The 15,112-nt window shown below is 44.2% G+C and overlaps 1 protein-coding gene across 1 annotated transcript in view; it reads left to right on the forward strand.

Moving 5' to 3' along the window:
* Nucleotides 1–15,112, forward strand: part of PHLPP1 (PH domain and leucine rich repeat protein phosphatase 1) — a 214,973-nt gene that overhangs the window by 142,154 nt on the left and 57,707 nt on the right. The window contains exon 6 of the mRNA XM_013004763.2: nucleotides 1,979–2,145. Coding sequence (XP_012860217.1) covers nucleotides 1,979–2,145 — 167 coding nt within the window. The remainder of the gene's footprint in view (nucleotides 1–1,978; nucleotides 2,146–15,112) is intronic.

Raw genomic sequence — 15,112 nt, forward strand, 5'->3', positions numbered from 1 at the left:
ACAATCTGGAATTCTGTCTATGTATATAGTACTAAGAACGCTTATTCAGAAGTGGCCATATCCTCTGTTGCAACATTCTGCAGCTGGCTTGCTTTTTTCTCTCTCCAACTTCAAACATATGGATCTGGTTTCCTCCAGTTTTCTAAACTGTAGGTTCTCTTCTGGCTTCAGAATATTTAACCTGCAGACAGGGTCTCCCATTGGCCCAACCTGCCCCTTGCAGGTGCCCTTGGGCCAGTCCAAGGTGTCTGAGGGGTGGGTTGAGGTCCCTCAGGCGGCTCTGTTTGCAGCACCTATCAGTGTAGGTTTGAGGGCTCTTAAAAGAGTAGAGGGAAGATTATAGGTGGTCAAAAACTGTAGCTCTTCTCTTAGCTCTTCTCTCAAGCTCCACTCTGGACGGCGGGGCATTCTGTCCTCGAGGCCTCTTCACGCCTCCCCAGTCTCTCCTGGTGTCCTCCTGGGCCAAAGATGGTCTCTTGTCTGGTCTTGGGTGTGGCCAGGTCTTGCTGATTGCTCAGCCCATAAATTTGAATACGTGATCAGCTGCTTGTGTGCCTCCCCCTCAAATCCTCTGAACAGTTGCTACTGGGGATCTGTGGGCCTGGTCTGTCCCACCTGCCCACCAGTCCCTGCAAGAGCCTGGCTCTTCTCACATCGTTTGGTTTATGCAGGGATTTGCCCTATTAGACTCTTCTTTCCTCTTCTTAATAGGGTGCACATTCAAGAAAAGATGGCACTGCTAAAAGGCAGACTCAAGGTTCCCTTTTAAGGTCTCGTGCGTCAGGTCACTCTCACTGCAGTCCCCTTCGCTCTGTGTGCACAGTAATTTTTCTCTCTGCTCAAGTATGCCACTAGCAGAGTGCATGGCACGCACTTTTTCTTTGGAATAGCACCTTAGTATAGGAGAATTTTAGTTTCAATGGATGTCAAATGTATAATTCACTTGGAAGTAGTAATAGTTGTGATAATGGAATAGCAGCAATTAACACAGATTAGAATGTTTTCTCTGTGGGTTTTAAAAGAAGGTGCCAGCTCTCTGCCAGTGGGGAGATGACGGCCCATACTCCTAGGGGCCCTGTTCTCCTGCCTTCTGTAATGTGGTCATGGAAACTGGGAGTTGGATAAAAGGGAAGGAGGTAAAGCAGATGATTGTGAAGTTTTACTAAGGTTTTGCTAAACAGAGAAGAGCTGGAAGGAGAACCGGCCCAAGTCTTAGAACCTTCTGTGCCCCTGGGAGGAGAGGCAGCACCAAGCCGAGGGCCGAGGGCGGAAGCCTAGCGCCATAGAGCCTGGGCCAGTGGGGAGAGCATGTCAGAAAGACAGTGTCAACTCTTGCCAGGGCCATGGGTACCAGACTCCTGCTGAACAGTCTTTTACTCAGGAGGGCATGAAGATAAACATTTAGCCACAAAAAGCAATAGTAAATTCTAATTAGAAGACCTACTGGAGCAACTCAGAATGGATTTATAAACATCTCAGTGGAGTTCTGTGAGGGAGACAACCGGAGGGTCAGTAGTGGGTAGGGCATGGGCTCGGTCGAGTTCAGTGGACAGGGTGTTGTCATGGCTGGGGCTGAGGCCACAGGCCTTGTGCTGTTCCACATCAGTCCCTACGGCGCTCCCTCCCCTCCGTTCACTTCAGCTAGTATGCCCCCTAGTGTGCCCCGTTGCTTCCCTGTAGTCACCTCGAGGCCTGTGCTGTCAACCCTCCCGCCCCCATGAACCACCACCACCCCAACTGCAGCATTGCCCCAATTGGACCTCACTGAAATTGCTGCTCTTTGCAGCTGGCTGAGCCATGGCAAAACCTCAGCTCAGTTTTGTGCCGGGTGGCTGCTCTGTTGGTGTGTATTTGGATGAACAGTGATACTTGCATAGCACGTGTGTGCTCCCAAATAGCAGTGTCTTATTTCTGTACAGAAAGTTATCCTAGGAGATGGACAGTGCTCACACAAAATTGTCTGTGTCTCTTCCGCCAGGTTGCATCACAGCGTATTAGCTCAGTGGACCTCTCGTGCTGTAGCCTGGAGCATCTGCCTGCCAACCTCTTTTACAGCCAAGACCTCACTCATCTCAATCTGAAGCAGAACTTCCTAAGACACAGCTCCAGCCTGCCAGCTGCCAGAGGGCTTCACGAGCTGCAGAGGTGAGCCGCCGGGTGCTGGGGCATGACCAGGGCCGGGAAGCAGCTGCCCGATGGGGCTGGAACTAGCTGACCTTTTTGAAAAAAAGCTAATGTGTATAAACCTTTCTTTTTCAGCAGGTCAGGGGATGAAACTTTATTTGTGAGATCCATGTATCAGATCTCAGCCTGAAAATTGTTTTCAAGGTTTCTGCCTTTGAAAATAATACTCCTTTACTGGGGAGATTTGTATAGGAACCATTCTTTTAACATTATTTCTACATCTACAGAGGGGTTGGTGAAAGGTTAAGACCTTTGGTGCTTTACTTCTGAACGATGGGGGTTTCATTGGATTAAAAATGGTTTCTTTTGAAAAAATGGTCAGTTGTTTTTTTCAATGAAGGGACTTCTTTTTTTTAAATCATTTTATTGGGGGCCTATAAGCTCTTATCACAATACATACATACATACACACACACACACATACATACATATATACATACATACATTGCACCAAACACGTGTACATTTGTTGCCATCATCGTTTTTAAAACATTTTCTTTCTGCTTGAGCCTCACCCTCCTTGCCTCCTTTATGAACCCTTGATGATTTATAAATTATTGTTAGTTCTAATTAAAGGACATTTTAAAAATCTAAGAACCAGATTTTAAATCCATTAACACCAGGTCATCTGGGTGATTACTATGTAGGTTTCAGGAGTCACATGCCAAATCAGTGGGATTAATTCCTTTATAACTTGAGAGAAAGGACTTTGAGTGTGTCTAATACATTTAAAATTTTACCATTCAAATTCATCACCTTCTAATTAAGAGCAATGACCAGTTTTCCTTCTGTAGTAAATTGAACAGCTAACATATTTGTAGTAGGAGAACAGTAACTACTTTAAGTAAAAGAATCACTAGTTTTCAAGTGACTGACAGGATTAGGGTCTAAACTATGGCAATTAATGGTTGTGATTTTATGTCCATGGTTCTCAATATCCAGGGGGAAAAAACAATCTATTCAAAGCCCTACTATAAAGTTTGTGCAGATAGGTCACTGGAAGATGGAGAAAATGTGTCATTGGAAATTGCATTTTCAGATCATTGTGGATACTCTTGGCAAGCAAACTAAAGTTTGACAAATGGTCACATCTCTGAAGCTCGTTCTAGCTGTGTCTAATTTTAAAAGCCCCACCAGTGGTGGTTGACTATTGTTACTTGAAGATCCTTTGCACTCTGACTGAGTCTTTCCTCATGCATATATTATGACTACGGAAAGTGTTGGTCCTTAGAAAAATACTGACTCGTGGAATGTAGCTATTCTCCTAGTTAGGTTTCATTATACAGTTTCAAGAAATCACATCTGTTTTCTGCCCTCATCAGAAAAAGTCTTTAACTATTGGGAAGTTGTCAAGCTCACTACAAACACAAGTTCTGAGAAGTGTTACATTGAGAGCTTGAATAGCATCATTGGCAATACATGTCAGGTGGTTTTTCCAAAGCGACACTCTCACTGAGCCAGTCATTCTTTTAAGTGAGCAGGATACTGGTCCCTGTTACAGTTCAGATCGCTGTCCGGAGAGCCAATCAATGAGTTCATTTCTCATGTGCGCTGAATTTAGAGGATCAGCTGTCTTCTGGAGAGGGTGGGGGTGTGATCAGGCAAGGATTGTAGAGGCTTTTATGGATAATAAAATGCTTTCTTTAAAAAGTTAAAGAATTGAAGATGTATATGGCCAGAAGGACTAAAATGTTATCATTTGGAAAAGCTCATCATGAATATTGTGTGATCTCTATTACCGGCCTTATTGATTTATTTGAATATTACATAACACTGAACAGAAGACTAAAACCTAAACCAAAATAAAGCTGAGACGCTTTTTATTGCCTGGAGACTGTGGCACTCCAGGCCTCGTGTCTGTGAAATGATAAGTGGAAGGCCAACACGGAGGTCCGGGGCCCGAAGCACGCCAAGAGGATGCAAGCCCGTGCTGCTGGCATCTTTCGAAGGGGTGAGGGCCTCAGGCTGTCCTGTTAGTGTTTTTTCACTCATTTCCTTGTCCCTGTCTATTCTCCATGCCCCAGCTCATCTCCTCCCCCAGCTGCCGACCTTGCCTGCCCCAGTTCACTTTGTATCTCCAGGGCTGCACTGCTGGACCCGCTTGGTTTTGTTTCTTAATGACAAAATTGTTGACTTTGTTTCTATCCAAGTAGTGTCCTCCCTAGAACCATCTAAACTGATCTAGGAGGAAGTAGAAAACCCCGCATGTTTATGTGGTGCGTGCTATGATGGAGTCAGTCAGCCAGAACAGCCAGAGCAAGTGTGAGGCCACGTGGCACTGCTGGTCAATACTTACAGAAGACTGGCTCTGTTCCGTTTAAACGCTTCTGAAACCAGCAGTCTGAAACCAGCAGTCGAGGGAGAACACTTCCAACTGATCCTATTAAGCCAATAGGCTCATGCTGTCAAAGCCACCGATGCTCCAAGCAAAGAAACTCAAGATTCAGCTAAACTGTAAAACAAGCCAGTGGCTATCACAGCTTATGATGTCAGAGTTGAAGTCTGCTCCGCTGATTTTTAAGAAGTAAATTGCCGGCTCTTCTTGAGGCATTTCTGGGTGGAATCAAACTACCAAGCAAATTGCCAGCCTTTGTTAGCAGCGAGCCTGTGCTACCCTTTTACACTACCAGTGACTCCATACATATGCATACAGGCACACACGTAAACCCGCATGCATTGTTTCACTTCCTTCTTTCCTCTCTTGTCTAGGTCTCGGACTTTTATGTTAGAAGGCTGAATGCCTGGTGACCCTTTACTCTCTGCCCCTATTGAATAGTGTGCACTGCATTGGGGACTGGGCTTTGAGTGCCTATGGTCAGGACCTCCAGCCACACAGCCTCCCTGCCGGGGAGGAGCCTCCAGAGATTGTTTCTGTGTGTCTTCTCCCTGAGGTGACAGTCATCCTTTGGCCTTCTGCCTGGGCAGTGCATACCTGGCAGCCAAGATTCAGGGAGCTGTGTGGGGAAGAGAGCGGCAATCTCAAGGTTTCCTGTGTGGATTGTTACCAGAACCCTGTTTTCAGAGCAGTCTCTGGTGTTTGTTTCCCGCTGTGTGTGGTGACTTTGAACCAGGGGCCCTATGGTTCAGTTTTCCCAGGGAGTAACCCGTCTCATGCTGGAAAGGGGAGAAAAGACCTGGGGTCTGATTGCTCTCTGGGTAACCTTCAGGAAATCTTTTGGTATAACAAAAATAGAGAAAAGGGTACCCCTATGGGGTCTTCAGAAAGGTCTTGGAGAAATGGAATTAAAAGATAATGGCATTTCCCCACAAACTTTTGGAAGGCCCTCTTTGGAGTGTACAGCTTGATGAATTTCCCCAAAAATGAACACTGCCACCTAAGCAGTACCCGTATTGAGAAACTATCACAAGCCTCCTCTTGTTATCCCCTAGCCACCCTCCTGACAGCTGCCATCGTTAGGTGGTTTGACCTGTTCTTGCACTTGATAAGACTGGATCGTAAAGGATGTACTTTCATGTCTGGCTGCTTTCATTTACCCATGCTAGCATGTACATCATCAGCTTGCACTTCAGCGTATAACTGTGACTCTGATGGATATGAGGTTTTAAAAAGGCTTCTGATTTGTTCTTTCTCCTGCTTGAAACGTGGGAAGGTCCGCTAGGAATACTGCATTGGCACTTGAGGACTGAGTGACCACGAGACTGCTGGGGGCCATCCTGTGGAGGAACTTGCCTCATACCCATTTCTGTTTCACCCCATTCAGATGGGGGTCTTAGTCCCCACCGCCTTAGCTAAGAGAGATCTCATTTGGTTTCCAAAGTCTCCAAACTCCCCGAGACTTCAAAGAACACTATCGATAAGTATAGGACCCAAACCCAAACTCACTGCCATGGGGCTGATGCTGACTCATGGCGATGCTGCAGGACAGAGTAGAACTAAGGGGGCTTCCAAAGCTTGTGGGAAAGAGAATGAAGAAACCATCGAAATGTTCCTTGAATTTACATACATCCCGCATATATACGTATTTTAAAGATGGGAAGTAAAATCATAAAGCATATTTCAGAAAGCTGTATGCATAAACACACAGACATTAGAAAGCATACTTTTTTTAGTACTGTTAGCACCGTGGTTTTGAGAGAGAGAGAGCCATTTGTTTTAATTGCATGCATGCAAGTGTGTGTCAAGTTATGGAATCTATGCGGATAGGTCTCTTGAACGTGTTTTCCTGGGAGCATATTGAAGAGCATTGGTTCATTCTTCTGTTTCTACCCCAGGAGTGACTGTTGAGGTCACAGTGCTCTAGGGCAGACTCTGGGGAGAACAGGAAGGGCGCATTTGTGACACAGGAGCTCCGAGACCTTCTAGCTTGACTTCCCCTATATTCTTCTTCCTGGGACAAATTTCCACCTTCACTGAATTAGCGCTTTTCACAGACCATTTAAATGGGTGTTTGCAGCAGCTCCTCAGTCTGGAGAGACAGCATGCTGATGTACAGACACAGGTCAGCAGTTTCAGAGGGAAAACATTATTCTTGGACCCACAGTGGTTTGTTGTGCCTTTATTGCCCCAGAGCTCTGTGAGTTGGCTTTCAAAATACAGAGAGAGAAATTCAGGGTCTTACAGTGTCCTGCTCGTGGTTCTTGCCCTGATCCCTATCTCCTTAGTTATGATCCACTGATTTACTCATATAGGACGACTCGTAGCAGGACGCATCTGACATGAACTGTGTCTTCTTAGGCAGAACCCAGATGGTGTGAGTACTTTTGTGGTTGGTATTTTATAAGGAAGAGTAGTTTTTAACAAAATAGATCAGTTGTTTGCAGAGTCAGTAAAAAGGACTTTTTGCCGGTTTAAATTCAAGAACTATAATGTTCCTTCCCATGTCTTAGCTTGATTGTTATTAATATGATAGTCAAAGCAGTATGCACCTATTTATACTAAGCCAAACTGCTGATCATGAATGTTACTGTCCCGATAAATTTAGCTCGTCTTAGTTTATAGTATTTCATAGTTTCCTGGGAAGTAACATTGCCTTGAAGGATCTGAAGTTTGTTAAGGGCGAGAGGCCAGATTGTTCGCTTCTGTGGACCCCCACACAGTGTTTACAGAGTGACACAGAGAAACTCAGAAGCAGAGTTGGAGTGGTGTGTGTGTGTGTGTGTGTGTGTGTGTGTGTGTGTGTGTGTGTTTCTGTACCTGCCCCCACACGATGACAGGTTTGTCATTGCGTGGTTGGATGCAAATATCTTTATCTTAGACTACTGTGATTTAGAAATCACTTCCCCTACTCCACTTTTCAAAACAGCCTCTATTTCAGCAAGTCCTTGAGAAATTGATGATAGTGAAAGCACATACGCTTAAGTGGTTTCATTCTGAGTATTGAAAATTGGGCAAATGATAAAAAGTGACATGTCCTCGTTTCACACAGTTTATGCAGTACTTTAACAAAGAGCCTGTCTTCTAAAGATGCAAAGCATGGTTAAAACTTGAAGTTTTTAAAAGTGCTTTTGCATTTAGTATTTTGAGTGACTTACAGCATAGCTACCACAAGAAAAAAAAGTATCAGAGGAGGAGGAGAGAGCGTGAGAGGGAGAGATGTCTATGCATTATCTATCAGGCCCTTGTAGTGTAGGTTTTCCCACCATCAAGAAAGTGGCCTTAAAACTTTCACAAAAGAGGACCCCATAATGCTTTGAGCGTTTAGTGTAGCTAGTGTTCTGTCACCCAAAATAAAGATTACCTTTGGGTTGTGGAGAGACAGGATTTAAAGCCTTGGAGGAAAGGAGTGATTTGAGCCTTGGATGTGGAATTTACTTAAGTTGAAAAGCATCAGGTGGGGGAGGGTGTCTCCAATGGGAGGGAAGGAATGGAGTTGATTTGGGTGTGTGGATGTTGTTAATAGAATGGGGGTGCAAGAGAATGAAAGCTATGGAGAAATGAGAAACTCATCATTATGCCTGGCATTTACCAAGTACTTTCGTCTGTTCTAGAAAGCTTCTATTTCTACATTTTTAATCCCGATGGAGTTGAAAGAAAATGACCATATTCCTTGCTTACTCTGTTCTTCTGGAGATCTTGGCATTCTTAAAATACTAAGTTATTCATATTAATTACTTATCCTTTCCAAACACTCATGTTTCTAGGTTTTTACTGAAGGGGGAGAGTTTTATTTTTGTTTTTATCAGTCACTCCTGAGAACGCCACTTAATGGAAATCATGAAAGTTCATGAGCATCACTGGACTGGGAGTACCATGCTGCATCTTGACAGCCGCTTTGCTGGATGGAGTGGGAGTGCAGGGGCATTGCTGAGGAGCTCAGCACGCTTGGAAGATGCTCTGCCATCGGGAGAGAGCCACGAGCAGACGTGGGCTGCTAACTGCTGGGCAAAGGCATGGCCGCTGTTCTAAAGAAGTAACAGTTGGCACAAGTGCTGCTCAGAGACAATGATCTCCTTGGGAAGAGATCCCACTCCTGGGATTTGGTGAGGCTGGTCAAGTGTTTAAGGAATTACATAGAATGCCTGGAATGCCCATTTTTTTCAGTTGACCATTCCCAACACTGGAAGTTCATTTTTTAACCCAGCTTTGGTTTTCCATTGGAATTTTGAGCCTCTTGGGAAGTTTTCCATTCCAAAGGAATCCCAGTTTTATTCCCTGAGCACTGGATTAAAGGCAGGCCTGTTTAGTGCTCGGGGCTCTGGGATGTGTATGTGTCAGTCCTCTCTCTGGCTAAAGCTCCCACACTTGCTTCTGATAATTGCCTGTGTTCTTCTTATAAGAGAGAACCCAAAATGAAACAAAAGATTTGTCAGGGAGCCCCTATTAAATTACACTTTGCCCTGTTGACTCCTTGGGATCATTTAAGATGGTTTTTAACTTTTCTTTCCCACTTAAATAAAAGGGGAGTCTTCAAAGTTTGGGCTTGATTCCAGTTAGGCTTTTGTATTCCACCATCTTCCCCTCTCCTCTCATTTTAGTGTGAGTTCTTTGCTGTACTAAGCCTTAGAAAGTGCTTCACAGACATACAATCTGTGGAGAGTGGCTATTCTGAGTGGTGACCAACTTCTTACCAGGAGGAGCTCCTGGGGAACAGTAATAAGCACCAACCAAAAAAGATCCCGATTTTGTAGTTGGTGGTGGTGGTAACTTGGGATTGGCAGCAAGATTAAGGCTGATACCAAGGGCTCAAGTCAAAAGCAGATGCTTTGAGAATGATGATGGCAACAAATGTACAAATGTGCTTGACACAATGGATGGATGGATTGTGATAAGAGTTGTACGAGCCCCCAATAAAATTATTGAAAGAGACTGCTGATGGAGACTACCCCCCCCCCCCCCCCCCCCCCCAATCCTATGTTGGGTTAAACATACACATCCAATTCTGCAACTAACACCCCCTGTATAAGGTTTCAAAACCCAATGCGCCTGGAACTTCGGATTTTTCTAAGAGTACCTATACTTTTGATACTACTCTTCTGGGTAATAATAGAACTTTGAAAAGGAGGTCATCAACTACGGTCATTTCTCCTGGTGATTCAGCTGACAAGAATATTTGATACTTGACAGTGACCTCTCCTAAGTTGGGCACATCCATCTTCCCTGGTGATGTCTTTGAAACTTATGACTAACAGGAAACTGTTAGCAAAGGGTTTCTACGTACTTGTTCTTGCCTCAGATTCTGGATTCTGTCAGTATGCACAGTTCTCGGTGCGTACTCAACCACCCCCACCCCTACCCACACACAGTATATGCGTGCATGCGTGTGTGTGTGTGTGTGTGTGTGTGTGTGTGTGTAAGGGAAGTATCATGAGGGAAGGGAAGATGTCTGATATATGTATTACCTAGATCCATGCCACCTACGATGGGTTTGTTCCACTCTCTGACTTCAAAGCTCCTCAGAGGTCAATGCCAGTGTCTTCCTCTGGGACTCAATGTGCTTTGTGCAGAAGCCTAAACTATCCTTTCAAGAACACTGAGGCTCCTTTTGACAGTAGTATATCTGTTAGTCATTATTGTTATGAGAACTAAAACACTTGAGTGGTTTCTGTCTTTGGTGGTGGTTGTAGAAAAATTATGTCTTTGAGTTGTAGTTTTGATATACTCATCTTGATTTTTTTAAAGCACCTACAATTCTTAAGGAAGATGTGATCCAATTCTTTTGTGGCAGTGACTTTTATTTTTTATCCAAGTGTACTATTCATGTGTTTGTTTTCTGGCCTACAAGGAAGAGACTTGCTTTGCTGGTACTCAGAGGTGTTTATGGTGATGAAGATGAAGGGGGAGGGGGGGCGTAGGCCACATGACCTAGTGACGTTGCTGAGCACACCCAGAAGACTGGCAGGGGACAGGTGCTTGCTGAGAACAGGCATCTGAGCTGCTCTGGTCTTGGGACAGAATGGCATACATGTTTATGCAGATTCATTTCAGAAGTATTACCAGTATGCCGCTCTCAACACCACAACACTCTTTTTCAGAATCAAAGCCTCTTTTCCACTTTATGATCCCTGACTCGAGCAGACTTCCCAGCAAGACGGAAGCATGGGTTTATTTGTGCTTGTTTACTCATCTGTAGCGAACAGTTTCTCATGGGTTCTTCTCATGGGTTTTGCCGTACAAGGTAAAGCCCATGATGATTATAACCAAGAAGCTAAAAGTCAACCATGGAGGGCAAGTACAGGGCAATGGGATTTGGGGATGTTCAGAGCAGTGCAGTGTGGGAACTGAAAGCCATGGAAAGGGAGGTGTTCCCAGCAATTCTGAAATAGACATGACATGACATCCAGGTGCTGTTTATGCCACTGCACCCAAAGACAAGGGACAGAACGCAGTGTACCTTTCTGTCTTCATTCAGGAGAGACAGACTCTCACAACAACTGAAAATGATTTTGCTTTCTTATATAACCATGGGAGCAGTCAGGGTACCCAGTATCATGACAGATTAGAGCAAAAAGATGAAAACAGTAGGGCTGAGTCCACACAAAAGGAGCCAGCATTTGAAAGGGGCCAGGATGTTAAATCACAGAAGTTGTTGTTTCATAGTGGTTTTTCAGTCATTCATTTACTTAGTTCATGTTTTTGAAGGCAGGTGTATTCAGGATGCATTTAAAAACCACTTGAATGGCTTTACAAAGATCAGTTCTTTCTAGGGGGAAGAGACAAGGCACCCTGTCAAAAGAATGATCTTAAAATCTTTTGCAGGCTCAAAACCTAAGGTGGCGCTTAGGAAGAATAGCAATGTTCACTTGCCATCAAGTTGATACCAACTCATAGCATTTCCATAGGATAAGGGAGAACTGCCCCTCTGGGTTTCTGAGACTGTTAACCTTTTCTTATTATTAATCATTTTATTAGGGGGCTTTTGCAAATCTTATAACAATCCATCATTCAGTTGCATTAAGCACACTTATACTTATGTTGCCATCAACATTTCCGAAACATTTTCTTTCTACTTGATCACTTGGTATCAGCTCCCCCCCCCCCTTGTGAATCCTTGAGCAATTATATATGATTATTATTATTTCGTGTCTTACACTATACGTTGTCTCTCTGTACCCAGATTTCTGTTATTCATCCCCCTCAGGAGGGGCTATATATCCAACCTTATGATGGGGTCCTTCTTTCGTCCACTCCTCTCCCCTTTCCTCCCACGAGACTGTAAGTGTTTATGGGAGCAGAAAGCTTCATTTTCCTCCCACAGAGTGGTGCATTTGAACTGCTGACCTTGTGGTTACCTGCCCAGTGCCTAACCCTCTGTACCACCGTGGCTCTGTGAACAGCACAAAAACACGTGGTTTTTTACAAACTCCCCCAGGAAACAAGGAAAGACAAACAAAGTCAATGTAACTTATTTTTACCCAAGTGACTTTCTCTGAACAGCAGTGAGCTTTCTGTTTGTTCTCCCTTTCCTTAGGATGTGAAATTTATTTAAATGGAGTGAATATTGGAAAGGGTGACTTATTTAATAAATGGAATTAGTGTAAATAGCTACCAAGAAAAAATAATAGTTAAGTCTCTACACAGTGATAAATTTATAAAAGCAAATAGCAAATGGACTTAAAAATCCAAATGACAAAGGAAAATTTGGAAATACATGGGAACTTTGGGTGGGAAGGAGAGGGCCTTCTCAAGTGAGGGGACTGAACTTACATGCCTTAAAGGAAACGACATCAGATTTGAGGAGCAGGTGGCCACAGTCCCAGGAGCAGAGTGGGCTGGGAGAGAATATTTGCAGCATGTCACACCAAGTGTGGCATGCAGAGCCCCTGTGAATTGATGAGACAACTCAGTAGAAAAACTGGGTAAAGGAAGGAAGGTGGACCTAAAAGAGGAAATGAAAAGACCACTCCCCACTACACCCAAAGATGCTGAACGCCACTGAACAATTCAAGCTGAAATGACCTGAGACCCTTACCCCATCTGTTAGCGAAAATGGAAAGGATGCTGATATTCGGTGCAGGTGAGAGCCATCAGGTGGAAGGGACCCGCTCCACAAAGCTGGCTGGGAGTGAGAACTTGTACAACTTGATTTTCAGGCTGTATTGAAATGTAAGTTGTGCCTTCTCTTAGATTTATTGGTTAAACTTTTAGAAGTATATTTTCATAGCTCCTTATCCAAACTGGAGGCCATGGTGTTTCAGGACTCAGAGATTTTAGGTAATGTGATGATAATGCAGGATGTGTGCCATATATTACTTAATACCTTCCACGGGTTTGAGGCCGCACCCCGCAAGCAAACATTAGTGTTTCTGGAGGCGGCAAACAAATATCCACCTCATTTTAAACCAGCTTTTGTTACCACAGGAGTCGATGGACACACTGACATTTTTGTGTTTTAAAATTTTGGGTCAAATGTTGTTGTTTATGGCTGTAGAGCCAGTTCCGACTCATTGGGCCCCACCATGCTCCGAAGTGAAACCAGTGGCACAAACAGGACAGCTGACTGGAACGCTCGGACAGACGTGTTTGTAGCAGTAGCAAACCTGGAGTGAGCATAATGTCAGTGTGCCCCAGAGTGGGTGAGTACATTTGTACTCTGTGTATTAGGCAGCTGTCAAAAAGAACCGCCTTCAACTTGCAGGTGCTGACTTGGGAAGATGGTTTGTTTGCATCAGGTGAAAAAGTTGTAGAAGAAGGTATGTCGTATGATTCCATTCAAACACTCTTGCTTAGCACGTGTGTCTTTTAGATGGATGGAAAACGGTAGAAGGATGGATACGCAGGCTGTTCTCAGGAGGACAGTATTTGGAAGGTAGGGCAGACAATTAAGGTTTTCTTTATATGTAAGTCTATAGTTAGACTTGTTAAAACAAATGTGTGTTGTTATATAATCTGGTAAAGCCATCTTTCTCTCAAAAGCAGAGGTGTGTGAGCATTATGGATCCTGATGCTTCCGCACTAGGAGAGAGCCACTGGGAACCCCAGGGGACCCTGTGCTCCCTAATTAAGGGGAAGCAGGGTCCCAGGACCGGAGCTAGGCTTCCACGCCCAGCGTTGAGCAGGTCCTTCTTTATTTAATACTGAAGCCTAATAATTTCCAAAGTGTATTAGCCTGCCCTCCCACGGGGAAGAAACAAGTTAAACATGTATTATGAAATGATAAGCCTTTCGTCCAGGGAATCTTTTTAATTGACCCACTTGTGGTGAATAATTCAAAAAGTATATATTGATTTTTTTTTTTCTGTTAGGCTCATTGCGTGAAACAAGCATGGCTTCCTCTTCGTGAGTGTGATGTCTGATGCTCCTTTTAAACACATTTGGAGTAGGTTTAAAATGCACCTACTTCGCCCCAGGTGATCAGGAACAGCCTCATTTCCTCAGGAAAGCCTCTAAAAATGTAGCTATATCTAAAGCCTACTAGCCCTCCAAGTAGTTTTTAGGCGCGTACTTGTTTTTGTTGCCCGGTCTGTTGTTTTTGATGTTAGGTGCCGTCCAGTTGGTTCTAACTCACAGCCCCCTTTCCTGCACAGAACGCTAACACTGGTCCTGCGTGGCCATGCTCACCAATCGAGCCCGTCACTTGAGTCCATTGTTGCAGCCGCTGTGTCTCCAGCTTGTTGAGGGCCGCCTTCTTCACTGCATCGCTGCGCTGCCTTCACAGTAAACCCGATGCCCTTGCCCAGGGACTAGTCACTCCTGACAGCAGAACGCACTCCAAAGTAGATGAGAAGAAGTCTTGCCGCCCTTGATTCGAAAGCGCAGTCTGGCTTTGCTTCTTCCAAGACAGATCTGTTTCTTCTTTTGTCAGTCCGTGGTACTTGTCAATATTCTTCGCCAGCACCATAATTAAGATACATCAGTCCACCTGTCTTCAGTCTTCCTTATTCAATGTCCAATTTTTTCACATGTATATGAGGTGATTGAAAAAAACACATCTCGGGGAAGGCATACCTTAGTCCTGAAAGTAACATTTTGGGTCTTCAGCCATTTAAAGAGGTCTTGTGCAGCAGATTTACCCAGTGCAATGTGTCATTTGACCTCCTGACTGCTGCTTCCATGAGCTTTGATGTAGATTCAAGCAAGATGAAATCCTTGACAACTTCAAGCTTTTCTCCCTTTATCATAATGTTACCAGTTGTGTGTCTGTGTGCGTGTGCGCCTGCCTGTGTGTCTCCTTTCCAGAACTTTGCACATTAATACTTGCATTTGGAGCAACTGAGTGTAGATCAGTACTGAGAGATGAAGCGCATTTATGATCATGACAAAACCAGCCCAACTGTGGGAGGACAGTGCTTGAGGGTTCCAGTACTTGTGTACATTTGCTCATTTTTTCTCAATTGTAATAAAGGGAATGTTGGCCTTTTCAACATTGGCTTTTCCTTTCCACCCCTGGTTATGCTGCTAGGTAAGTGGTAGATTGCTAATCTTAAAGATTGGCTGTTCCAATCCAGAATGGAGAAATTATTGAGCAATATCATATCGCGTACTAGTAAATTTTCTTGGGGATAATTAAACACCCACTGCAACACACAC

The sequence above is a fragment of the Echinops telfairi genome, unplaced genomic scaffold (genome assembly GCF_000313985.2).
Source record: "Echinops telfairi isolate 266 unplaced genomic scaffold, ASM31398v2 ScPeMD7_7400;HRSCAF=8409, whole genome shotgun sequence".
NCBI lineage: Eukaryota > Metazoa > Chordata > Mammalia > Afrosoricida > Tenrecidae > Echinops > Echinops telfairi.